Here is a 25,731-nt window from a genome sequence, read left to right on the forward strand (position 1 = left end):
CAACAAGGTAACATCATCAGTTACTATATGAGTGCATCAGAGCACTGATGACGTTACCTAGGCGGGTCATGAAACATCTGCTAGAAAACAACCAAGCTCAGAGAGAACCAAGGACCCCACACTCCTCCTCTTCCTCCCCCTCGTCCTCCACTCCCCAAATCCCACTCACTTCAGCACTTATAAAAAGTTATCTGGGGGGGGGGTCATGAAACATCTGCTAGAAAACAACCAAGCTCACACAGCACCTCGCAAACCTGTATTAGGTTAGTACTACGCTCCAGAAAAACCCCTAATATCTTGGATGGAGTTGTTCCAAACACTTACGGGTTTCCATTGGAGATCTGGAGGAAGAAGCCAGCATATATAAGAACTTGAAAATTGTTCTGGGACAAAGATCTAGTCTGAAAGCCCATTAGTGGCTGTAACCATTTTCCATAAAGAGCATTTAACAAAGCTTTTAATGTCTAAAGCCAAGTGATTCATCCCTGTTAAGAGAGATCACGCAGGTTATATTATTTGTTTTATTGGAAAGTTCTAATTTTACGTAGAAGACAATGCACGATTTCTAAAATAATTTCCCGATCAGAAAAAGACATTGTTCAGCACGGAACAATCAAGCGAAGCCAAATAAAACTGGAAAAGAATAATAATTCTGATCCGGGTGCCCTAGTACTCATTATTTCCTATACCAAAACCATGTCTTTCTTGCAATTCTATTATTGCTTTCAGGTATTATGCTTTTTTTTCCTTTTAACAATTAATTGTCTGATCCAGGATAACAAAAAAACATTTCAGCTGAATTGGAAAGAAATAAATAAATCAGCCTTTACATCTAATCATGCTCTACAACAAATTGTCCAACAGATTGCAACTTTTTAAGACCTGGAAGGGCAAATTGTAATTGCTTTTTTTGCGATGTGATAAGCAGCGTATAAGTTTAATAAATAAAACAAACTTTGCTGGCCATCTGCTGGAGGTTTTCAAAAAGTAACTGGAAATATAAATGTGAGGGGGGACAGTGGGAAGTTCTTCAAAAACAACAGAGGAAAGTTCAGCGAGGACTCAAAAGACGTTCAGCGCACAGACGATGGATGGAAGGGCAACTCCGAAAAAAGAGGGAAAAGGACGTCATCGGCAGACGACACGGTTAGCTGCCTGCGTTGGGAAGCTGAAGCGAACAGGGCCAACAACTGCGTGGATTGTGCTCATTCTTTGGCCCGTATATCATCGCCTCCAGATCAGAGCTGCACTGGAAAGAAAGGGGATCTTTCTGCCAGATCAGCAAGTGTTTGCGACAATTGGCCTTTGTGTTGCTTCAACACAGGGAGAAAACCAACAGCGGCCGTTTTTTTGTTTTTTTTTTACAGAACCCAAACTCTCTGTTTGGCCACCCAGAGTCATTACCGGTGTGGGGGGGGAAGGATTTAAATTTAATAAATGAATAAAAAATGAAATCTTTTCTGAAATGCAGGTAGTTGTCAACTTACACCTGTTCATTCAGTGACCGAGCTTACGACTGCATTGAAAAAATTGACGTGACCCTTTTCCACGCTTACAACCACTGCAGTAGCTCCGTGGTCGTGGAATCAAAATTCGGATGCCTGGCAACTGACTCATATTTATGACGGTTGCAGAGTCCTGGGCTTGCGTGATCCTCTTTTACTACCAAACGAAAATGACGTATCTACCATGTGTGTGTGTGTGTGAGAGAGAGAGAGAGAGAATAAAAAGTCACATTCAACAAAACAACGGAAAGATTTTATTGTGATACTGTCAAAGAGATACAATAAAGTGAAACCACAAATTGTGTATAGTATTGCTCAGGCGAGAACCAGGAAGAAGCCACATCAGCTGCAAAATAAAGCGGGTTTGTTGTTGTTTTTTCCCCCCCCAAATCGTTCCAGCAATGAGGCACACACCAACTGTCACAAATGCTGTGGGTTTGACACTATGTGTTTGCTTCTCTAAAATCTTTTTTTTTTTTTAATTGTTCTACAACTCACGCTATTTGGTCGGTTTTACACTCGGGAGAACGACTGTGGTGCTAATGAAACATTCACTTGAATAATCCTTTCTTGGCCTAGCAAATGCAAATTAAAGGTCTCGGTATAGTCATCTTTCCAAGTCCGGATAAAAACGTACGGGGTAGATTTTAGCTTATCGGAAAACCAAACAAACGAAAATATCAAACGTCCCGTTTCAGATGAAGGGCCAAAACTTTGTCCTGTTTTCATGCTGATTATCCTTGTTCGCGGCCAATGACACGGGCTATTGGTTTTCCTTGAAAAACGTTAAGTGCTAGGAGGTGTAATTCTCCCACAGATCCAAGTGAGTTTTAAGAACGATATTTGCCACACGGTTCAACCGTGATTAAGTTTCTCTGCGGCGACCATAATGATTGGGATGCCACACTTAGGAAAGATCAGAACACAAGGGAACGGATTCAGGAAGCGCCGCAGCAGATAGCCGGGTAGCCTCACAAAACCGGTGGGACAACTCTCATCCACGCTGTCGACAATCTCCCTGAAAGTGTGCCGTGGTGTGGAAGTCACCCACAACTGCCCACCCAGACCCTCCACCTTCAGAGGATGCGGCCTAGAAGGAAGAGCTGAACCGGCAATTCTCAAAATGTCCGCCAAGAATTGTGACTCTCTTCCCACACGTGGGAACGATTAGGAAGGTCCAAATGGACTTTGCGTGCATTTTTATGTCTGGACTGGCTCTTGAATCAGGTTGGGTTTGTGTGGCTATTTTACGAGAGCCATGACTACTGACTCCCAAGAACAGCAACAACAAACAAAACCCCACACACTTCACAAATGTAAAAGTTGTCGACGTGTTCCTCTAAGTGCCAATGAACAATCTCAAGAACCAGCTTGTAGTCAGTTCACCCACTGTGCCAAGGGGAGGGAAATCTAGTAGATAATGCGTAGATGTTCACAAAAATCGCTGTTACAATTTATAAAATATATAGTATATATACTTATATATATATATATATAAAATAAATGTTAAGATCAACAGTAATAAAAATAACAAGCAACAAAAGTGCTCAAGTTGAAGGGAAAGATTAAACTTACCCACAAAAGCACACACAAACTCTTAAATAGAATACGTTACATGGGAAAATGCTTCGTAAAATGTTCAAGTATCTTTTTTTTTTAAATTAACGCTGGAAAGCTCAGTAACCAGACTGATCTTTTTTTTTAGACATCAAACAAAATCCAGCAGTATCTGGATCCACCAAATCTGTCAATTTGAACTATGCAGTTTCTTGTAAGGAATTCTTAGAAGGCCGAGTCAAAAAGCTCAGCAATTCCCAGGAGTGCTACTTCAGGCCTACGCAATTTGTTCTAGATTAAAAAAATTCTCTACAGCCTTTTTATGTCTCGTTTCCCAAATTTCACAATAATTGCTCTGTTTGGTACATTTAAATGCTTATCCCTGCAAACGAATCGCATCTGATTTTAAGCTGCAATTTGATGTTCCACTTTCCCCTCTTTTAACAAAAAATTCTAGGGAAAACGCCCATCTGCATATATACTCAAAAGGCCTGCAGGACTACATGTTACACGCAAATATTGTAGGAAGGTGTCTCTGTTTTTGTGACGAGAAACTACACCTTGGTAGACAGCTTGGTATAAAATCCACTTCAAATGGATTTCTACCACTCAGTGTGAATTTTCAGCTTTATGAGAAATAGAGTCACATTGGTGTGTAACATGTAGTTCGGCCCAAGCATTCTCTGATCAAAATACGTTCTTTCGTAAGATTTTCCCCTCCGTCTTTCTTTTCCCCCTTCAGGCTCCTCAACCTTCTCAAAATCCTGACCAAGTGGTCTTTCGGATGATTCGAGAAATGCATCAAGGTGAGCGACCACGTTAGCGAAGCAAGCAATCATGGTTGAAGGGAAAAGGTGACAGCCACCGCTGTCGGCCCACAAGGTTGAAAGTTTGGCTGCTGAGAAATTCAGGACTTTTGTTGACACTGATCCCAAAGGGAAGGAGAGTCCGCTTCCATAAAGCAATAGAAGAGATACATCAGAACTGGACCTTTAAAGGATTTGTAGAGGGGAGTACAAGAAGCTAATTTCATTGGAATCACCACCGGTTCTTTTGTTAGGGCTGCAAGTCAGAAAACCCGTAGGACGTATTATGGATGCTGTTAACGGTCCCTATGCTGGTTACTCTCAATCCAGTTGCCCTAAACTGAACTATGACACACCCCCAACGTACTCCCTTAACAAGCCAGCCTCTCCTCTTCTAGTCAAATTCTCCGAGGGCTGAAACTGCTGCCGTTTGGATGTGAATCAAGATGAGCCTCTTGTTCTGCAGCGCGAGCTGTAGATTCACGGGTTTCAAAATTCATTCACACTAAATAAAGCACCAGAATAAAAGGTCAAACAAAATCTGAGACTAGCTGTCAGGAGGGACAGCTCTTTGGATCCAAATGGCTAAAAGGTAAAACACACACACACACACACACACACACACACACTTAAATAGATATATATTCCATATCCTTTTTTCTTTTTCTTTTTTTGCATCACAGTGTAAAATTGTCCTTCTTCCCAAAGAATTTATGGAGGGTTGAAATCGGGAGGGGAATCAGAGGGATACAGGGGCAGCATTCAATTTTCAGGAGAAGAGAGTTCCTATTTTTATAACGAAGGATAAAGCTTAAAGTGCAGTTTGAGATCTGAATGTCAGTTAAGAGGAGCTTAGTAGCAGCCAGTAAGGTCAGACAACAAGCTCGAGTTGCAACAGCTAAGGAGTACATTACGGCGTTCCCATTGAAAAGCTTCCTATATAATTATTATGGTTATTGTTACTCATGCTATCAGCAATTTGGTATTATTCAGGTAAAGTGTTCTCCAATACATTTTTCCTCTTGGAAAGATTTTTGGGAGGAAAAGAAAACTGCAATCCCCCCCCAAAAAATAACAAAGTTATCAAATCTCTGTCGCAAAGTTTTCAAATCTCTTGAAATGGTAATGCATAAAAGTTCCTGTAAGGAAATGCTACACGCTTTTACACGTATGGTGGTCCTCTCTGACCCACCCCACCGACCGTGGAGGAGGAGGGGTGTAAAAATTCCCAGATGGTGTTTCTTTTACATTAACAGTTTTATTATAAAATTGTGCTTAGGGATGATTCAGCCAGCAAATCACGCACCCCCTTTTTTTAAGAAAAGGAAAAAAAACACCCTATCTTCGTTCATTCGTTCTTCCTTCCTTCCTTTCTTTTTTTAATAAAGAACTGATGCCAAGTCGTCACTTTTGACTCGCTTGCAAAAACTTTACAGCCTTCTCCAGATGGATTAAGTGACAGCTTTTCGTACACAACTCTCGCACACAACTCACACTCGCACCCATTTTGGTGTGCTTCACTACTGCCAAAGCCGGTGACTTCGATGACCGCAAATGAACCATCTCTCATCCACTGCATTAAAACTAGGTGAAACTACATGGAACCAGCCATAAAAATTTCTGGTACCCCTCTTTTCCTAGTCTCAAGGTACGGTACCAAAAACATTTTAAACCGACATATTAAAAATAAGAGCTGCGTATTTTTCAGTCCCCCCCCCCCTTGATCTTAAAAGACCCTGCTGTGCATTCTTTTCCCCCACCCCACCGTTAACAGGAGCAAGGGTTAAGCTTGGCTTAAGAATGTATCTGAATTGGATCTACCATTTGAAGTTATCCTTGTATATTATTACTCAAATCTCTTTTTTGACAGTTTCTCTCTTTTTAAAAAAAACAGAACAAAACAAAAAAACCAAACAGACCAACAAATCCTGGCTACATTCAGTCAGGGCTGGTAACTGAATCTCACACAAAACCTAGCCGAAACAAATCCTAAAGGGCCGCGGTACTCTTGGAAGAAGAAGAAAAAAAAAAAGAAGATAATAATGAATACACAATACTGCAATCCTTCCCACTGCAAAGAGACCACAGAAGTGGCTAACGTAAGGGAGGGGAGGAGGGAAATAAAACGGAGACGTATCCTATACGTTCTCAGGGCTGTCCATATGGGCCTCCTTCAAAAAAAAACTGGAGCAGACGACGGGCCAAAAAAAGCACGCCCAGCACAAAAAGAGCGACTGAAGACATCGGTCAAAAGAGAGAGAGAGAAGCTACCAAGCAAAGGAATTATGGAATTATTCTTCCTTGGGAGCGTAGAAAAAAAGTTCCATCCCAAAGAACCGTTTGCACAGGAGTACAGATAGAAAAAGAGGAGACTTACACAAGGGGGGGGGCAGGGGAGGAAAAAAAAAACCACAGGCAAGAGATCATTCTGGAGGGGAGGACCACAACATTACACCACAGAGAGGTGTGGAGAGTTTTCTCAACCACCCAACCACCGGGGTTTGTGTTTTTTTTTCCCCCTTCCTTTTTTCCCCCCATGAGTCTTTTTATAAAATAAAGCCTGTTCCATAGATGTCCAGAAAGAAGGAAGCGTATTGCAGTTCATTCCCAGCCATTGTCTTTGATCATGTGAGCCAGTTCGATGATGAATTTGCCTTCTTTGTACTTCTGGCTGCTCTCAAACGCGTGCTCCTAGGGGACAAAGCACAGCTCAGTCCATCCGTCCCGTTTTTATTTACGCCTCCCCCCCCCCGACTTAACGACAGATTTGTTTAGTGACTGCTCAAAGTCGCAACGGCACCAAAAAAGGGGACTTGGGACCCGTTGCAGCGTTTCCTCCCCCCCCCCCCGCAGGTCCCGTGATGAAAATTCAGACACCTGGCAACTGGCTGGTCTTTTTATGACGGGGAGGGGGGTGTCCCGCGGTCCCCTTTTGCAGCCTTCCGACAAGCAGAATCAGTGGGGGAGCCGGATTATTAACTGCTGCAGTGACTCCCTTAACGGCCGTGGCAAGAAAGGTCGTAAAAAAGGGTCGAAACCCAATTAATAACTGTCGTGCTTAGCCACAGAAATTTGGGGCTCAGGTGTGGTCCTCGGCAGAGGAATACCTGTATTAAATTTATACGCCACCCGTCCCCTATCTTGAGGCTAGGTATGCCTCCAGCCGAAGAATAAACAGAGAATTCTGCGTTCAAAGAGAGACGATCCCACTTGAACGCTGAGATATGTCCGTTAGCTAAGAGGACAGCAAATCACTTAGGATGGCCTTCCGTACGACAAGAGAAGTCTGAGAGGAGAGCTAGTTGTGACCTTCCCAAGATCCTTAGCCCATAAATGGAATCGAGCTTTAAGAAACCGGCCTCCTGTAGAATATGTCTCTCTGTTCTCCACAATCCTAACAAACGTGACCTCGAAATGGGTTCACACACCTAACTGTGGGGTCTCCAGACTGTGCCTGAGATGGAAGGGAAAGGGGGGGAGGGAAAGGGGAAAAAGAGGCAGCTGTGACGTCACACGTTCTGCTGAAGGATGGGCCGCAAACGGGAAGGACAACACAAGCCCACACAGCCTTCTTCTTCTCACCGGAGTGTCAACTGGAGGTTGTGCACTTTAACACGCTGGCCGCCCAGCTCTCTGAAATCTGCGTGCATGGAGCTAAGAACAAGTTCTCTTTATACGTGTTTATACATATGTTGTATATAGCATGTTTCAATGTGTCTTGCGTATGGGGGCACTCTTGAGAGCAAGCAACTGAATTTCCTTTTTAATGCGTGCCAATATGCCCACAGTAAAAAAATGACAGTAAAGGTTATCAATTATCTATATATCTGCCTATATCTATCTATCTATCTATCTATCTATCTTATCTATCATCTTTCCCTAATTAATCTCTATCATCTCTCTCTAATTAATCTATCTACCATCTTTCTCTAATCTCTCTCTCTCTCTCTCTCTCTCTCTCTCTCTCTATATATATATATATATATATATATATATATATGTGTGTGTGTGTGTGTGTGTGTGTGTGTGTGTGTGTGTGTGTAAATTACTAACAAAGAATTAAGGGAGACTGAAATGCATTTCTAACTTATTAGTTTTCATCAGTCAGCCATACCCTTCTGAGATTCGAACCTGGGCTGATTGCACATTAGGCAGTTGTTTTTACCTCTTGAGCCACAGGATCTCTCTCGCTTTTGTTAGCTTCTGCAAGGGGAGATATGTGTCAAATGTTAACGATTTAGATTACCTTGCTAGGCCCCAAACCTGGGGCAAATCTTTATTTCCTGTTTTCAGCCTATCTTGAAGGCCATCGAACAGGCAGTAGTCACACCGGACAGCTCATATATTTGTGTAAATTACTAACAAAGAATTAAGGGAGACTGAAATGCATTTCTAACTTATTAGTTTTCATCAGTCAGCCATACCCTTCTGAGATTCGAACCTGGGCTGATTGCACATTAGGCAGTTGTTTTTACCTCTTGAGCCACAGGATCTCTCTCGCTTTTGTTAGCTTCTGCAAGGGGAGATATGTGTCAAATATATATATATATATATATATATATATATATATATAAAATCATCTATAATCTCTTTCTGTAATTAATCTCTCTATCTCAAAATGAACACAGGGGACCCCCCTCGGCCTTTTGAGGTTCTTCCCCTTTGCTCTAGTTGAAAAAAAATGTCCTGGGCCAAGTGACATTAGAATGGGGACGTTAGCAGTAGACATGAGAGCGTGGCAAGCAACTTGCTTATAAAGTAGTCCTCGACTTACAACAGCTCATTTAGTGACCGTTCAAAGTCAAAACGACACTGAAATGACTTACGGCTGTTTTTCACCCTTACAACCAATGCAGCATCCTCCACGGTCACGTGATCAAAATTCAGACCCCCCCCCCTTGGCAACCGGCGCGTACTTATGACGGTCGCAGTGTCCCGGTGTGTGTGTGTGTGTGTGTGTGTGTGACGTGATCCCCTTTTGCGACCTTCTGACAAGCGAAGTCAATGGGGAAGCCAGATTCACTTAACAACCGTGTTTCTAATTTGACAATTAGATTCGTGATTCGTTCAACAACTGGGGTAAGGGAGATCGTAAAAGGAGAGGAAATTCATTTATCAGCTGCCGGCGTCAACTTCCCTCCGCCCAGTGCGTGCCCACAGAGAGGGCCTCCTCAGGGTGCCTCCGGTCAGGGAATGTCGACTGGTGGCCCCCAGGGGGAGGGCCTTCTCTGTGGGTGCTCCGGCATTATGGAACCAACTGCCGGTTGAGCTCCGGATGGCATCAGACCTCCGATCCTTCCGTCGCGGGTTGAAGACCCACTTATTTGAATTAGCTGGTCTGGCCTGATGGGGGAATATGGGTTTTTAAATTGATTTTTAGTATTTATTATTGTTGTTTCTAATCGGGCACTGGTTTAATTTCCTTTTAACTTTTGTATTGTTATTTATATATGCCCTGTGAACCGCCCTGAGTCCCTAGGGAGAAGGGCGGTATAGAAATCAAATAAAACTAAACTAAACTAAACTAATCACTCAGCAACGGGGACGTTGTGCTCCGTTGTGGTTCGTTAAGTTGAGGACTCTCTCTGTTCTCTGACTTTTGAAACCTGGAGCTGGCCTGCTGAGTAAAGGCCGTATTCCAGTATTTGAAGGGCTGCCTCAAAGACGAGCGGGGCTCAACTTACTTTCCAAAGCACCAGAAGGCAAGACAGGAAACAATGGATGGAAATGCATCGAGGAGGGAAGCAACCTGGAATTAAGGAGTAACTTCCTAACAGTGAGGACAATTAACCAGTGGAACAGCTTGCCACCAGATGATGTGGGTGCTCCATCACTGGAGGTTTTTAAGAAGAGACTGCACAGCCACTTGTCTGAAATGGTCTAGGGTCTCCTGCTTGACCAGGGGGTTGGACTAGAAGAACCCCCCCCCTGCAAGATCTCTTCCAGCTCTATTCTGATTGAAATTTGTAACTAACTAACACAACTGCTACTGTGTGCAACTGGCTTGAGTCCTTCTCCAACTGTCAGCTCAACCAACAGGCCCAAAACGTAAAGGACCGGCAGGGATTGTGTGCTCCCTCTTTCACATCAAGCTGACATCAAGCCGACATCAACCAAGATAACCACGCCCAGAGCAGAGGCTTACGTATTTCCATCCGAGAGTGGTTTTGCAGTTTTCACAATAAATATCTGCTACGGCGTGCAAGCCCGTCAGAAGAACTCGCTCTTCCGCAGGACCACAGCCCACGTTCACCCTGCGAGAGAGAGAGAGAGGGGGGGGGGGAAGGACGGGAGAAGCAGAGGTGGTGTCATTGAATGTGTAATGGCGTCTACGGCAAAAAAAAAACACGACCCTTAGGGCCAGGAGTTGGGAGGGAAAGGTTGCAGAAGCTCTATTGAAGACAAACGCATTGTTTCCATCCTCCAAGCCAACGAATTTAGGAGGAGTGTCTTGTATAAAATAGGGGTCGGTGTGCAATGGCTTCTCGGCCTGAGCTAACGAAAAACGACTTTGACGTGTCTTGTCGCCTCAATCCAAGGCAACCGGGCAGAATTGTCCAGCTGTGCCAAAACTGTCAACGCGCCTCTCTTGAATTTCTGGCGGGGCGGTCAATATGCATTGCTGAAGAGCAAAAGTAAGGAGGGGACGATGGTCTGGGAGTTTTCCAGAGGCTCAACTAGGTGGACCTTAGTAGGGTACAGTGAAGACCAGGATTATTGTGCCTCAGCTGCTGGTGGAACTCCGGATCGCCCCCCGACCTTTGTTCGTTTCGCTGGGACCTAAAAACCTGGCTATTCGAGCTGGCCGGCCTGGACTGAGGGGTTTTTAAGGTTTTAAATCCAATTTTAATGTGTTGGGGCTATTAATTTAATCGTATTTTAATCTGTATATTGTATTTTTTAATTTGCCCTGTACACCGCCCTGAGTCCTTCGGGAAAAGGGCGGTATATAAATCGAATAAAATAAATAAATAAATAAATAAAATCAGACATGTCAAGCTCCCGACGTCATGTGACGTCGCGCAATGTGTCGGGACTGTTTTGCCATTGCCGGCAATGGGGTGGGCGCGGCTTCTGCGTGACGCATCCGGCCCGCGGGCCCGGCAGTTTGACACCCTTGCTGTAAATGGTCTGATGTTCAACAATATCTGTCTTTCCTGTCATTCCTTAGCATTATCCTAACAGTGTGATGTTATTGCCTGGAACTTGTAATTCAGCCTTCCGTCTTTCCTTCCTTTTTCTTTTTTTCTTCCTTCCTTCTTTCCCTTCTCTTTTATTTCTTCTTTTTCTTCCTTTACTTTCTTTTTCTTCCTCTCTCTTTTTCTTTCTTTTCTTTCTTTCCCTCCCTCCCTTGGTTTCTCTCTCTCCCTCTCTCTCTCAACCCAACCCAACCCAACCCACCAGCAGGCTAGCAAGACCAAAACATTTCTCAGTGCCGCAGAAAAGCAGAAAATTAATGGTACTTACACAGAATTAAAGAGGTAGGCTCGTCCTTGGCTTCCCTGAAAAGACTGTAAGAAAGAGAGAAGGGAAATGAATGTTACAATTTTTTTTTAAATGTGGTCACATCATGTCACAGCATTCTTTCAATAAAGCGCCCCAGAAATCGTGGGTGCTCCATCATTGGAGATTTTTAAGAAGAGACTAGACATTCACCTGTCTGAGATGGTACTATAGGTTCTCCTGCTAGAGCAGGGGGCTGGACTAGAAGACCTCCACGGTCCCTTCCGGCTCTATTCTATTCTAAGGTCTACTCTACCTGCTTCAATGGTAACTTTGAAATGGGCATTGCCTAGAACACCCACAGTAAGTGAGAGTTACGCTGGATCATCTAACACAGGGGTCTCCAACCTTGGCAACTTTTAAGACTTGTAGACTTCCATGTTGAAGTCCACTATTCTTAAGAGTTGCCAAGGTTGTGGGCCTCTAATCTAACAGACACAGATACCAAGACTGATCTCTGGAAAGAGATAAAATAAATGACAGAGCTGCAAAAAAAAAAGTAGCCAAAGAGAAAGGCAAGATTTCTATATTTGTTATTGTATCGCCTTCACAAAGAGAAAGTGACTAAAGGAAGAATAAGTGTATTCCTATTTTCACACAAGGATTTAAAAATCCTTAGTTGAGTGGCAAGTTCTCAGCTGCTTGAAAATGGTAGAGGATCAGGTTTCTGCGCCAGTTATCAATTACATGCTAGAAATGGACGAAACGCTTTAATCCCCCAGGCTTTCTTATCAAAAGGCACATTTCTGGAACCTCTGAAAATGTGTCACAGGCAGCCCTCAGCTTACACCTGCTCGTTTAGTGACCGAAGTTAAGACAGCACTGAGAAAAAAGGGACTTATAATAATCGTAATAGTAAAGTTGGAAGGGACCTTGCTGGTCATCCAGTCCAACCCCCTGCTCAGGCAGGAAACCCTATAAACTTAGCATCATTTTTTTCACCCTTTTAAGGACCCTTGCAGCATCCTCATGGGTCACACGATCAAAATCCAGCCGCTTGGCAACCAACTCATATTTATGACCGTCACAGTGTCCCGGAGTCGTACAATCCCCTTAACTCTCTTGGCAACATAAATTTCCCTCTGCCTGGACGCGTTTGAGCTCTTTGCTGTTATCAGTTAATAGGCTAAAGGGAAAACAGACCTCAAATCGTGATGGGGTGTGTGTGTGCGTGTTCGTGTGCGTACAAACATACACAAACACACTCATACACCGATAGAGCAGCAGATTTCAAGAGTTTTTTTTAGATTTTATTATCATACTATCGGGCCTGAAAGCAGATTACAATATATTATGTGTAGCTTAGAAGCCCTTTTAAAATGTCCGGAATGTTACTAGTTGCCTTAGAGTTGAAATACACTGGCTAAAATAAATGGGATTTTAGCCACAACCAGGATTAGGTTTATATCAAAGCAGCATGGACTCATGTTATTACGTGGTGCAGGGGAAAGATGATTGGACTAGGGGTGAAAAGACGAAACTTGCAAATGTGGTAATTTTTTTTTTCCTTTCAGAAATGCTAGGGCGTCTGGAAGTTTCAGAGCTGGATGCTAAGTTGTAAAGTTTGCTTTTCAGAGCAACTGCACCAGTATTTCACAATTTCTTTAGAGACGCCGATATTTTGTGCATTTTCACGAGAAAAGTTAACCTTTATATATGTGTGTGTGTGTATGTATGTATGTATATACATACATACATACATGTGTGTGTGTGTATGTATGTATGTATATACATACATACATACATACATACATATATATAGTAAAGGTAAAGGTTCCCCCGCACATGCGTGCTAGTCGTTTCCGACTCTAGGGGCCTGTGCTCATCTCCGTTTCAAAGCCAAAGAGCCAGCGCTTGTCCGAGGACGTCTCCGTGGTCATGTGGCCGGCATGACTAGACGCCAAAGGCGCACGGAGCGTTATATATATCGCCAGTTCATGTGGCAGTTTTGCATGAAGTCTTTTATTTTTAGCCAGAAACTCAAAAGTAGCGAAGAGATTTTAATGGTGCCAAAAGAAGGAAAACGGAACCACAGTTGGTCCTCGACTTACGACCACAAATGAGCCTAAAATTTCTGTTGCTAAGTTTACCCCATTTTACAATCTTTCTTGCCACACTGGGGGAGCGAATCGCTGCGGTTGTTAAGTTGGTAACACAGTTATTAAGGGACCCTGATTTCCCCATTGAGTTTGAATTGTCAGAAGGTCGCAAAGGGGGAATCACATGACACACACACACACCCAGGGACACAGCGACCGTCATGAATATGAGTCAGTTGCCAGTTGCCTGAAATTTGATCCTAGGACCATGGGGATGTCGCAACGGCTGTTTAAGCATGAAAAACAGTCACACGTGGCTTTTTTCAGTGCTGTAACTTTGAACGGTCCCTAAACTAACTGAATGGAATAGAATAGAGCTGGAAGGGACCTTGGAGGTCTTCTAGTCCAGCCCCCTGCTGGAGCAGGAGACTTACAACCGTTGCAAGTCGAGGACTACATATAGGAATCCTATAGTCACTGCTACTTAAATTGATACGGAATAGGGAAATGAGGAGTTAAAAGAATCTGTAGCGTGGGACAGAGTGAAGAATAACGGTGCAACTGAAAGCTTGGGGCACTTAATAATAATAATAATAATAATAATTTTATTTATATAAGTATATAAATATATTTTATTTATATACTTAAGACTAGGTAACTTTTTTTTTTGCAGAATCCACCAGAGAAAGGTGGGATAGAAAATCTGGAAAAGAACACGCTCGTTTACCGAGCCTTCCCAAGGGACAGGCTTCAAGAATGTAACTGGAAATCAAATTTCCCAACCACGTTTCCAGCAGAATGAGCAATTCACAGCATCACAACGTACGGTTTGCAAATCAGGAAACGTTTGGATTTGTGTTAAGGGCAACAACAGGATTCAACGCAAGCCTGACACTGGGAATATTCGTTTTGGAAAGAGGAATACTTTGTGCTTTACATCTTAGATGCAAGGGGATCGCGTGACCCTGGGACACCGCGACGGTCCCAAATGTGAGTCAGTTGCCAAGCGGCTGAGTTTTGATCATGCAACCATGGGGAGGCTGCAACAGTTGTGTGAAAAATGCTCTTTTTGGTGCCGTTGTAATTTCAAACGGTCACCGCATGAACGGTTGCAAGCCTACCTGTACCTTACACCTGAAAGGTACACCAGATCAGCTGCACTACAGTAAACTTGTGAGTACTCCCAACAACGTAGATGCTAAACAAACAACTAGGCTGAACACACTCTGTTAAGTTTGGTAAACTGTTTCCTCTAAAGCCGAAACACAGTTTACACTGAAAACAGCTTCAACGCCCAGGAGACACAAACTTGGAAAAGTGTTTACTGACTAGGATGGGATCTGCTTTTTTTTTTTTTGGTACAGAAACGAAAAATAATAAAAACCAAAAGAGTGGGAAACTTAAGCGTATGTGACTGCTGTCAACCGGCTGCGTGACGAGTTTAACGTTCATAGCCTGAGAAACAAATACAGGCTATTCTCCACTTACGACCACAAGCTGGCCCCAAATTTCCACTGCTAAGCAAGACGTCAAAATGAGTGTTGCTCCATTTTACGACTTGCCGCGGCTGTTAAGCGAATCACCGCATTTGTTACAAGTTAGTCACAACGGCTGTTAAGTGAATCTGGCTTCCCCCATTGACTTTGCTTGTCAGAAGGTCGCCAAAGGGGATTGCGTGACCACCCCCACCCCCCGGGACGTTGCAACCGCCGTAAGTACATGCCAGTTTCCGAGTATCCGAATTTTGATCACGTGACCGTGGGGAAGGCTGCCAAGGCTGTAAGCGTGAAAAACAGTCACAGGTCCCTTTTTTCCAATGCCGTGTAGCCTCAAATGGTTACTAAAGGAGTGGTTGTAAGTCGAGGCCTACCTGTACTGTACTAAGCACAAGTGAGTTCCTTAGGTCCAACGTGGACATCAACTATAGCTATGTTAATGCTAGGAAGGAAAATCTGGGCCTTGCAAGGTGACTTCTCATCCTACGATCCAACGTTTGTCTCCAATAAATGCAGCAGGAAGAGGTTCCAGACACACCAAAGAGAAAGAAACACTCTTGGGGAAAAATAGGGTCAAGAAGCAGAAGGATTATATAGAATTTTGGAGACGGGTTGCTAAGAATCTGGTTCACAAAACAGAGGTTTTTTTTTCAGGGTTTCAGTTTGAAAACTTTTCAGGTATGGATTAGGGGGGAAAGAACAAGGAGGAAATTTGAAGTGTCCTTCAGAGGCAGAGCTTCTGATATGCTTTCACTAAACAACTTAGGAAAAAATAAAATAAGAGAAAAGCACCTTTGGGACAGCCATGAGCTGGATGATTTGAGAATCTCCATAGACATTTAGAGGAAAAAAGAGTCCTAGTAGTAGAATGGATACGGATTGCTCCTTGGCTACGTTTTATATAAGCAATTACATTTCTAAGCATGGAAAAAAACAAACTAGATCGTCCACCTTTAAACAGTGTTTTTTAATGCATAATTTTCTTGGAAACTGATAGACAACATACACACACACTGCTTCTACTAGTGTTTTTCAAAGTTGGCAACTTTTAAGATGTGTGGACTTCACACCTTAGAATTCCCCAGCCGGCACGCTTTTGGTTGAGTGGACTTCAACTCCCAGGATTCCCCAGCCGGCACGCTTTAAGTTGAGTGGATTTCAACTCCCAGGATTCCCCAGCCGGCACGCTTTAAGTTGAGTGGATTTCAACTCCCAGGATTCCACAGCCGGCACGCTTTTGGTTGAGTGGACTTCAACTCCCAGGATTCCCCAGCCGGCACGCTTTATGTTGAGTGGACTTCAACTCCCAGGATTCCCCAGCCGGCACGCTTTAAGCTGAGTGGACTTCAACTCCCAGGATTCCCCAGCCGGCACGCTTTAAGTTGAGTGGACTTCAACTCCCAGGATTCCCCAGCCGGCACGCTTTTGGTTGAGTGGACTTCAACTCCCAGGATTCCCCAGCCGGCACGCTTTAAGTTGAGTGGACTTCAACTCCCACAATGCCGGCTGAGGAATTCTGGGAATTGAAGCCCACACATCTTAAAAGTTGCCAAGTTTGAAAAAAAAAATCACTGCTCAATACTTAAGACGCGTTACGCATTTTGATTCAGCGAATTCTTAGCAGAGGATTCATTCCAAACAGCTAAAACGCCTGTTTTCTGGCTTTTCTGTCTGACTTGAGGCCCTTCGGATAATAAGGGCGCCCAAACGCGCAAACGCACGATGAGGTCTAGAGACTTGCCTTGGAAATGAGCTCATCGTGATTGGCCAGGTGGGCTCTGCAGTGGATGCAGCTGTAGGTTCGGTGACAATTTGGCAAGTAGGCCTGGAACGTTTTGGATTTGGTCATTTTTACCATTTCCGTCGCCGGCTCCTCGGTCTGCTCAGGGCTGGCACTTGAGAAACAATTCTGCCGAACTTGCTGACAAAAGAAACAGTGGAGAAGGCAGGCAAAAGCCGTCGTTGTTGGGGAGGGTGTGTGGCCCTTTCCACACAGACGCTAGCGAAGAATCTGTTAAAACCTAAAAAAGGAAAAGAAGGGGCGTCAGCCAGTCTTCCCGTCCACCGCCTGTGGGGAAGGTGGGGGTGACCTGGTGCGTGCCTAGCCGCTGCTGGCTTAATAAGCGAGGGGGTCTCGCCTGCTCGTTTTAGAGCAGTCACCGGATCATCCCCAAAGAAGGATCTAAACAGATCCCTGCACGCCGTCCTTCAGGCCATCAGCAATGCCACGCAGCAGAAGGCAGGGTGCAAACACACCCCGAAATGATGGGTCTCGAAGGAGCTGAGTGGAACGCTGCTAAAACTCCCACACGCCTGGCCCAGCGGTGTCCAACCTCGGCAACGTTTAAGACCTGTGGACTTCCGACACCCAGAATTCCCCAGCCAGCCTTGCTGGGAGTTCCTGGGAGTTGATGTCAGCAGGCCTTAAAAGCCGGCAAGGCTGGACCAGCCCTGAGCTTGCCCGTGTGTTGCAACAGCCAAGCCCAAATCATCGCGGAAACCCTTCCGGCTCGCTTGATCCCAACAAAATTTACTCTTTCCGGGTTAGGTACCATGTTGGTTTGTTTTCGTTGTGATTGACAGGGGAGGCCCCGGGGAGACAGGAGGAGGAGCTCCTGTTAGACCTGAAAAGGCCGAGGGGGAATTTTGATCCTATCGTGTCGTACCACAGGTGGTCCTCAACTTATGACCATTTCTCTAGTGACCCTTCGAAGGAATGCAAAAAGTCAGTTGCCGCCACCCCTCGCACAACTGTTGCACCGTCACTGCAGTCGTGTGTGATCAAAACTGGGGCAAAGGGGGAGGGGGTCACGTGACTGCTGTCTGTGACCCTCTCGGCTAGCTTTTATCGAGCAACATTAAGGGATGGGGGTGGGTGGGCGTTAAGATTCGCTTAATGAGCAAGGGAAAGAATAGAAAAAACCAGGCGTGAGCCACTTAGCGACAGGAATTCTGGCCCCCAATTGTGGTTGCAAGATGAGGGTTACCCGTATATTGTAGCGTGCGAGATCCTCGGTGATCCTCTGAGCTTGGCGGTTTTCTGGCAGAGATTTCATTACCAAACTAGGCAATATCACAAATAGCAGAGTCGGAGGGGGACCTTGGAGGTCTTCTAGTCCAACTCCCTAGCTCGAGCAGAAGACTTTGTACCAGGTCGGAGGCTTCTTACAAACCTCCAGGGTTGGGGCAGCCACAACCTCTGGAGGCCAGCCGTTCCACTGGTTAAATCGTTCTCACCGCTAGGAAGTTTCTATAATAATAATAATAATAGTAATAGTAAGTTGGAAGGGACCTTGGAGGTCATCTAGTCCAACCCCCTGCTCAGGCAGGAAACCCTATACCGTTTCAGACAAATGGCTGTCCGGTCTCTTCTTAAAAACATCCCAGTGTTGGAGCATTCGCAGCTTCTGGTGGCAGGTTGTTCCACTGGTGAATTGTCCTCACCGTCAGGAAGTTTCTCCTTAGTTCTCCTTGATTCCAGGTTGCTTCTCTCTTTGGTCGGTTTCCACCCGCTGCTTCTTGTCTTGCCTTCCTGGTGCTTTGGCAAAACAGGTGATTGGGAAAGCCGTCAGGGCCCTTTCTGCGAGAAAACCGCCGAGCTCAAAGAGCAGCGAGGACCCCACAGCTCAGCCCTGAGCTGCACGTATTCTCTGCAATCGATATATCGGATTGGGATTCAGCTCTGTGGAAAGAGAAACTGCTCTCCACATCACACAGTTTTATCCACTCTCCTTCAGTACACGTCTTCGCTTTTAATTTCTAGTATAAGAAGACTAGTTTTCTGAGATCTGACGCTGCCCGTGACAATGATGGGGTGGGGTGGGGGGGAAAGGCAGCTGGTATTTTGACGTGATGCATTCGGACGGGGGGGGGATAGGAGGGAAGAAGAGGCCGCGAGAAAGGGCGATGGGCTTGCCGATCCTTCCGCTCGCCAGCCCAGTTACCAGGAGGCCTTCCGGAGAGTTAGCAAGATCCCTGCCACTTACTTCCCCATCCATTCTGGAAACACACATCGGAGAAACCCATCTGCCACCCCAAAAAAAATAAAAAATAAAAAAATTAAAAAATGAACCCGGCAGGAAAATGGCAGCACAACAGCAGTGACGGAGTGACACGAGATTAAAGCCCGTCTGTTTGCTCTCGTCGCAGAAGAAAAGCCCAGTCCACAGGCACGCAGGGCTTTCTTGGACCCTTCCTGCTTCCGCTCAAAATGACACACACACACACACACCCCGCCCCCGCATCGTCTCGGATGGGCTGAAAAAAATACACAACAAATGGGACGTTTACGCCAAGACCAGGGAGGAAACGCCACGAGGACAAGAGTTGTTGACTCAGGCGAGCTTTGGATCATGTTTGAAGTGGTGGCACGGCGCCTTCATCGTCAAGTCCCGCTGCGTCTTAGTGACAGAACTGAAGGATGGTGAACAATAAACCCCTTGCTTGTAAAGCAAAAAGGCCATCGTCATCATTTCGGAGAGACTGGAAAGCTGGAGTGGACAAATGGATTCCGCAAGGTCCAGAAATATAAAAAGAGAATATTTGCAGCTCAGGGTTTGAACTGTGGGATCCTTGGTGCTCTCTGAGCTTGGTTGTTTTCTTCTGCTAGCACTGAGGATGTCGTTACTTGGTTGGGTCATGCAACATGGGCCAAACCACCACCAAGCTCAGAGAGCACCAAGGACCCCCGTGTTCAGAAATCTTACTGGAGCGAATCAATTCCATTAAATGTAATATAATAAGAATTCAGTGGGGATATATAGAAAAAGAAAACATCATGCAATTACGCTTAGGGTAAAGACTGGATTATGGCGTCCAGCAAGTGTTGGTCAACTAAAGAACATCCTTTAAAATGTTAGACTCTGGGAGGGTTTTGCAAAGCAGGAAGGCATTTTGCATGTCCCTGCAATACCTAAGTTTTCCATACCACAATCTCACAGTTTTGTTTTAATTCAGCTGCGGTACCAAACTCCAGGACCAGTTGAATTCAGCTCCAGCAAAACCATGTAAGCTGAGGCATACTAATCTCAGTGGCTTTTAACTGCCTGACCGATGCAAATTTTCTTGAACAAAAGACCCATCCAACAAAGCACAAGTGTGGCAACAAAGAACATGACCTAAACATTTACCCAAAAAAAAAAAAAAAGCCAGCGCAGCTAGCTAGCTAGCGTTGCTTCGAAAGTGAAAGAAAATTCAAGTGACTGGCTTGCCTTTCTAGAAAATCTATTTTAAGCCAACAAAAGTCACTAGAATCCGTTCAGAGATCAAAAGCTATTTAAAAAAAGAAAATTCTTGGAGTTAAGGCACGGATTTAATTTACATCGGGGCTAATTGCTTGCTGATTGCTGTGGTCGTCTCTTTTCTCCAGTAGAATAGGAGCAATGTGCCCCAAATATTTTGAGGTGCCCCATCCAATTTTCCAAAAAGGCTTACTTTTCAGGCACCGTGTGAAATTCTGCCTGCTAGCATGACATCATTTAAAGAAAATAAGAGCTCTTGGTAGCCAAGCAGCAGCCAATCTTAAAACAGAGGGCTGTCTTTCCTCTGCACCCGGATGTATAAACAAATATTTAAGCATGTTACCTGCCACAAAAAAAAAGAACAAAAAAACAAGATTGCAAAAATAAATCCAGCCACTCTACCCCAGCCGAGGATTTGACAATCCTGCAAAGCAACAGGTCACTCGAATCGACCTTACTGCCAAGGTAACTGCTCTTTCATATAAATATCCATTTCACAACCGTTCGTCTTAAAAGCCCCTTTCTTTCATTGATAAAACATGCAAAGCGCCACTGGCAAAGCTGCCAGGTAAAATAAAGAGTCATTACATATCAGCTTGTTGATCCCTTATATGGTTAGGCTTAATCAGTGGGAACGAAGTATTTCATCTTTGTTAAACATTAAAAGGCAGTGATTAAATCAAGACATGTAAAGGCTCATTCATCGGAAGCCAAATCATGTCATTCTTTTTAATTCATCATGATGAGACTCCAAACGGAACCGCTAGCGTTCAGGGTACATTGCAAACACCCCCACCGCCCCCATTCGTTTCAGAGCCCGTCAAAGCGTACGGGGGGGGGGGAAAGGAAAAAAAAAAGGGCGCTTTGTTCTATAAACAAGCCCGAGCATTTTTTTTTTCTGTCCAAACACGTCCACATGCCCCAGGAGAAGAACTGAACAATGGATCTCACCCGGGGTTGCGACCCGAAACAAAGCCAAGCCTTAAGACGGATCCCGGAACGTCAGGAGTTTCCTAAGCAATCCCACATCGCCGGGGATTCATTCAAGCCAAAGTCAACTTGCCCCTTTTGATTTTCTTCACCCAAGCATCTCCTTCGCCGATCTCGGTGGGCAGCAAGAAATTCAGGAGCCTGCGGGAGGATCGGGACCTTTTTTTAATATATTTTTCCCCCCCTTCTCCCCGTAGCCGCCGTTGCAAGAGGCAGCTGGCTAAAAATAGACAAGACACCTCCAGCCTGGTTTAGACAACACAGCACCTGGGCAGGGAGGCGAACGTGCAGCAACTGAGTCCCAGACAGTGTTCAGACCTTCTCGTAGCCAGCCGGCACCTGCTGGATCCAAGTTGGGGGGAAAAAAGGGGGAAAAAGGAAAAAAAAAAGGAAAGGAAAAATAGAAAAGGCAAACAGAGGGCTGGATGCTATTATTTGTACAGTGTTGACAAACAGCGACCACAAGGCTGATCTGACTGGCAGGAAGCTGCTTGCCACAGCTTGCCCCTGGAAGGGGAGGGGGTTTAGTTCGGATATAAGTGAAGAAACAGAGCTGGAAAGGGGGAGGGGGGGTGCTGGGGGGGGGCAAATGAAGAGGCTGCTTTTGCAACAACATTACGTAAAGCGTATGCCCCTCTCCTTATTCCGACCGGTGTGCACAACTGCATCCCGGGGGGGGGGGGAACCTTGAGAAAAACAACAACAAAAGGGGCTCCCGTTGCCAAAAATTTGGAAAGCCGTCCCAAACGAACCCGACGTCGAATGAAAACCCAGGCAAAGTGGCAAGGAGTTGGAAAAACCCCCAGCCACAACAAAGGCAGGAGGAGGGAGGGAGATCAGCTGCCCGGCGTGAAATTTCCCCTTACCTCTGGGGCTTGTTTCGACTCAGGCACCAACCAACTGTCTATAGAAGCCTCCAAACCCCAAGCGGACAAGGGACGGCACGTAGAAAGAGTCCCCCCCCCCCCGGAGTCTCTCCGTGCCTTACCGTGATCGTCATAGGAACATGCACAGATCTGAGTAGTAGACCAACATTCATTCAGACTGCCCCCAGCTGCAAACTCACCAAGACAATGGGGGCAGAGGCAGGAGCAGATAAAACAGGGAGGTTTGTGACTCCAGGCCACTTGCTCAAAAAAAAACCACCTGTATCTCCCAGGAAACCAGATGGAGGGGGTTAAGTCCCCCCCACACACACACACACAGACACACACCTTTTCTGCAAGGGTACAGAGTTCAGAGCCTGGCTGAGACCAGCTCTCAACCTGCATCCTAAAAATTGGCAACTCCACTGCTTTCCAAACAGGACTGGATTTTTATTTTTATTTTTTTTAAATCGCAACTCCATTGATTTAAATCTTTTTCATCCCAATAAACCCACTAAGGGAACTGTGTGTCTCACGGGGAAAAAAAGCAGAAAAAGAGGAACGGACACGGAGAGGTTAGGCACAAGCATCCTTCCCCAATCGAACTCATATTCAGAGGCGGCCCTTGCAAGCCAGAATGCACAGGCATGTCCTGGCTTCAGGAAAGCCCCCTCCTCAATTCCTTTTCCTTCCTATCCTCCTTCAGAGATCATGGGGACCCAGAGCAATTCCCCAGGCCCCCCCTTTCATTTCAACCAGCCCTCTTTCTCCCTCCCCCCCCCACACACACATTGGATGTTTTCCCTGGTCTGCACCAGTTTCCACAAAGGGGGAGCTCCGTTTGTCTTTTGCAGTAGAACCGCACTCTTAAAGGGGGGGGGGGTCTTTTCAGCTGTTTTGTCTGTTGTTGCATTGTTTGTTGCCACCAGCCTTTCTAACCACCTATCACAGCTCCCGACCGCCCTGCAGTTCCTCTCCGCAGCTTTAGAAGGCGAGATGGGGCCGGGTCTAAAGTCAGACGAGGAATTTCGCAAGCCTTTCATGAATTTGGAGGAATTTTGCAAGCCTTTCATGAATTTGGAGGAATTTTGCAAGCCTTTCGTGAATTTGGAGGGTCACTCTGTTTAAGACGGGTTTCATTCTTAAGGCTGCCGGTTCTCCCTGCCTCCACAAAGCGAGAACTTGCAGCGTCAGAGATTGGTGTGGGATTGCTCGAAGCCACCCGAGCCTACGAAGGAGGGAGAGGGAGGTAAATGTGTTTTTTAAAGAAGTATTATGAAATCGTTTGGTTATCGGCAGGGACAGGCCGTCAGAAAAAAGACAGGCTGGTGAAGCTGCCTTTTTTTCTTCTTATTATTATTTTTGGCAAAACTTGCAATAGGTTGAAGATTTTGCATTTATAATGCACTGCATTTCACATCCACTGCCTCGTCTTTCCAGATCAGTGCTTCCTTTGGAAGGGGGGGGGGGAGTCAGAGCGGGTGCAAGGGGGGGGCACTTTTCAGGCGCACACGCGCAAGCAAGAGGGCCACTAGCATCCTCCCAGGCCATTTGTGCAGGGATATTTTTATGGTGCAGTTTTAAAATAGAATCGAGGGCACTGCTGGGGGTCCCATAATGGAGAGGGCAATCATTGGAAAAGCCATTCTGCCTTCAGGTGGGTTGCACTATAAATCCCATCGTGCCCAGCCAGATTTTAGCCCAATGGGGGTGGGGGCGCTCTGAGTGGGTTGATGGGCCTGGATGATGGCTGGGGCCTTCCAGATGCCCTGGGATGCCAGCCCGCCCAGCGGATGGGAAGTGGATGGGCGTTATAGTCTTATCTCATCCAGCCTTTCCTCTCATTGCATTTGGTTTCCTCAACGATGCACCGGTGGGGGATAATAGGTCTTTGTTGGTAGGGAACAGCCCCAAAGCTGTGAGAATGGGATTTGTAGTCCATCTAGAACACAGACACACACAACGGGGTGGGGGGGTGTAAATGGCCTCCCCAGCCATCATAGCAATTGGTTCCCCAATCTCCAGCAAATGGGATGAGACTTGGGTGGCTGTAGAAAAAGAGAATAGAATTTGTAGTCCGAGCCATTTAGAATACACAGCAGTTAAGAGAGTCAAGCCCCATCCTCCCCAGCCCTAGGTTCCTCAACCCTTAGGGAGGGCACCTGCTGGGGAGAATGGGTTTTGTTGGGGAGCAGGCCAAGAGGCAGGAGGATGGGATTTGGAGTCCAATCCATTCTAGGTAGAACAATCGGTGGCAGGGCAATGAAGCCCCAGCCTCCCCAGCCCTCCGCTGGGTAAGATGGGATCTTTAGTCCAATCCATCTAGGAACCCTACAACCCCAAGGGAACAGAGTCCCATCTTCCTCATCCTTCCCGGCTCCGCACTGCCCAGGGGCTGCAGGCTGGGGAGCATGGGTCTCATAGCGGGGACCCAGCCAAGAGTTAAGAGAAGGATGGGATGTGTAGTCCAATCCACCCAGACACCCGGAGTGGCACAGGAACCTAGTCCCATCTTCCCCATCCCTCCTAGCTCCCCAATCCCCAGGGAGGCAGGCTGGGGACCGTGGGGATGGGATATGTAGTCCCACCCATCGACAACCCACCAGGGCGGGGGGAAGCCAGCCCCTCCTCCCCTCCCGACTAGGGAGGATGGCTCTCTCTTCATCAGGAGGGGATGGGCTCTGTAGTCCAGCCCCAGCGTGTCCCGCAGGGGATGATGGGGCGGGGGCGCCGTACCTGAGGGGGCGGGGCAGGGGCGGGGCTTCCCTCACGCCCCCAACGGCCGGCGGGCGAAGATGGGCGGGGGGGGCATAGAGAGGGCCGCGCGCCGCTCAGGTCGCCGCCGCCGCCGCCGCCACCGCTGCGCGCTTTCTCCTCAGCCCGGGCAGCCGGCGACGCATCCTGCTCCCCCCGCCGCGACCGCCCGGCTCGCCTCGGGCTTTGTTTTGCTTGGGGCTTCCTCGGGCCCCGCCCCCTGGGCGGGCTGGCGGCTCTGCGCATGCGCCGCAGTAGCCCGCCGCCCGGTGGCCGTCAGCCGAGCGCCGAGGAAGAGGCGCGCGCCGTCGTCCGGCGTTGCCGCGGGCGACAGCCAATCGCGAGGCAGAGCGCTCCGGCCGCCGATGCCGCCTCCGCTGGGTCTTAGCGCCCTCACGGAGGCGCCTGCTCAGCTGGTGGCTGGTGGGGAGATTTATGCATTTCGTTATTATTATTGCTCTTGTCGTTATTGTTGTCGTTATTACAATTGTCATTGTTATCATTGTCATATTATTGTCATTGTTATAGTTATAATTGTCATTGTCATCGTCATCATCGTCATCATCATCGTCGTCGTTATTATTATTATTATTATTATTATTATTATTATTATTATTATTATTATTATGTCCAACTCAGATGCGGGGAAGCATTAGAAGCACCCTTTGCAAGCCAATTTTTCTTAGCACTTCACTAGCCCTGTGACTGAACCCGATGGGAGAGGACGGCTGGGGATGATGGGTGTTGTCATTCTCTGCTTGCAAGGGGGCTGGAGTTGGCAGCGACTTTTCTGTTACATTGATGGCACTGCACGAGGCTCCCTGCAGGGCAGCGTGAGATCGCCAGCAAAGCAGCCCCCCACCCCGAGGAATCAGTCGTAAAGCGAATCAAACAATGTTCTTGTCTGAGGCGTCTCCAGGGAGGCGGATGGGAGTTGTAGTCCAGAGCCAGGATGCCAGGGACTTATTTACCCCA

General features: G+C 46.3%; 1 protein-coding gene across 3 annotated transcripts; it reads right to left on the bottom strand.

Annotated features, from left to right (window-relative positions):
* Positions 1-5,645: 5,645 nt before the first annotated feature.
* YPEL1 (yippee like 1) lies at positions 5,646-24,932 on the bottom strand. Of its 3 annotated transcripts, XM_081338715.1 has the most exons (6): positions 24,739-24,932; positions 21,098-21,277; positions 16,648-16,927; positions 11,336-11,379; positions 10,014-10,122; positions 5,646-6,559 (listed from the first exon to the last, which is right to left on the bottom strand). In XM_081338715.1, the coding sequence occupies exons 3-6, from the start codon at positions 16,762-16,764 to the stop codon at positions 6,470-6,472; spliced, it is 360 nt and encodes a 119-aa protein (XP_081194841.1). In that variant the 5' UTR covers positions 16,765-16,927; positions 21,098-21,277; positions 24,739-24,932; the 3' UTR covers positions 5,646-6,469. The 3 variants fall into 3 exon arrangements, with proteins under 3 accessions (XP_081194841.1, XP_081194840.1, XP_081194842.1); XM_081338714.1 differs by lacking the exon at positions 21,098-21,277; XM_081338716.1 differs by lacking the exons at positions 21,098-21,277; positions 24,739-24,932 and having other exon boundaries at positions 16,648-17,393.
* Between the last annotated feature and the right edge of the window lie 799 nt (positions 24,933-25,731).

The sequence above is a fragment of the Vipera berus genome (genome assembly GCF_964194415.1).
Source record: "Vipera berus genome assembly, chromosome: 14".
Lineage (NCBI taxonomy): Eukaryota > Metazoa > Chordata > Lepidosauria > Squamata > Viperidae > Vipera > Vipera berus.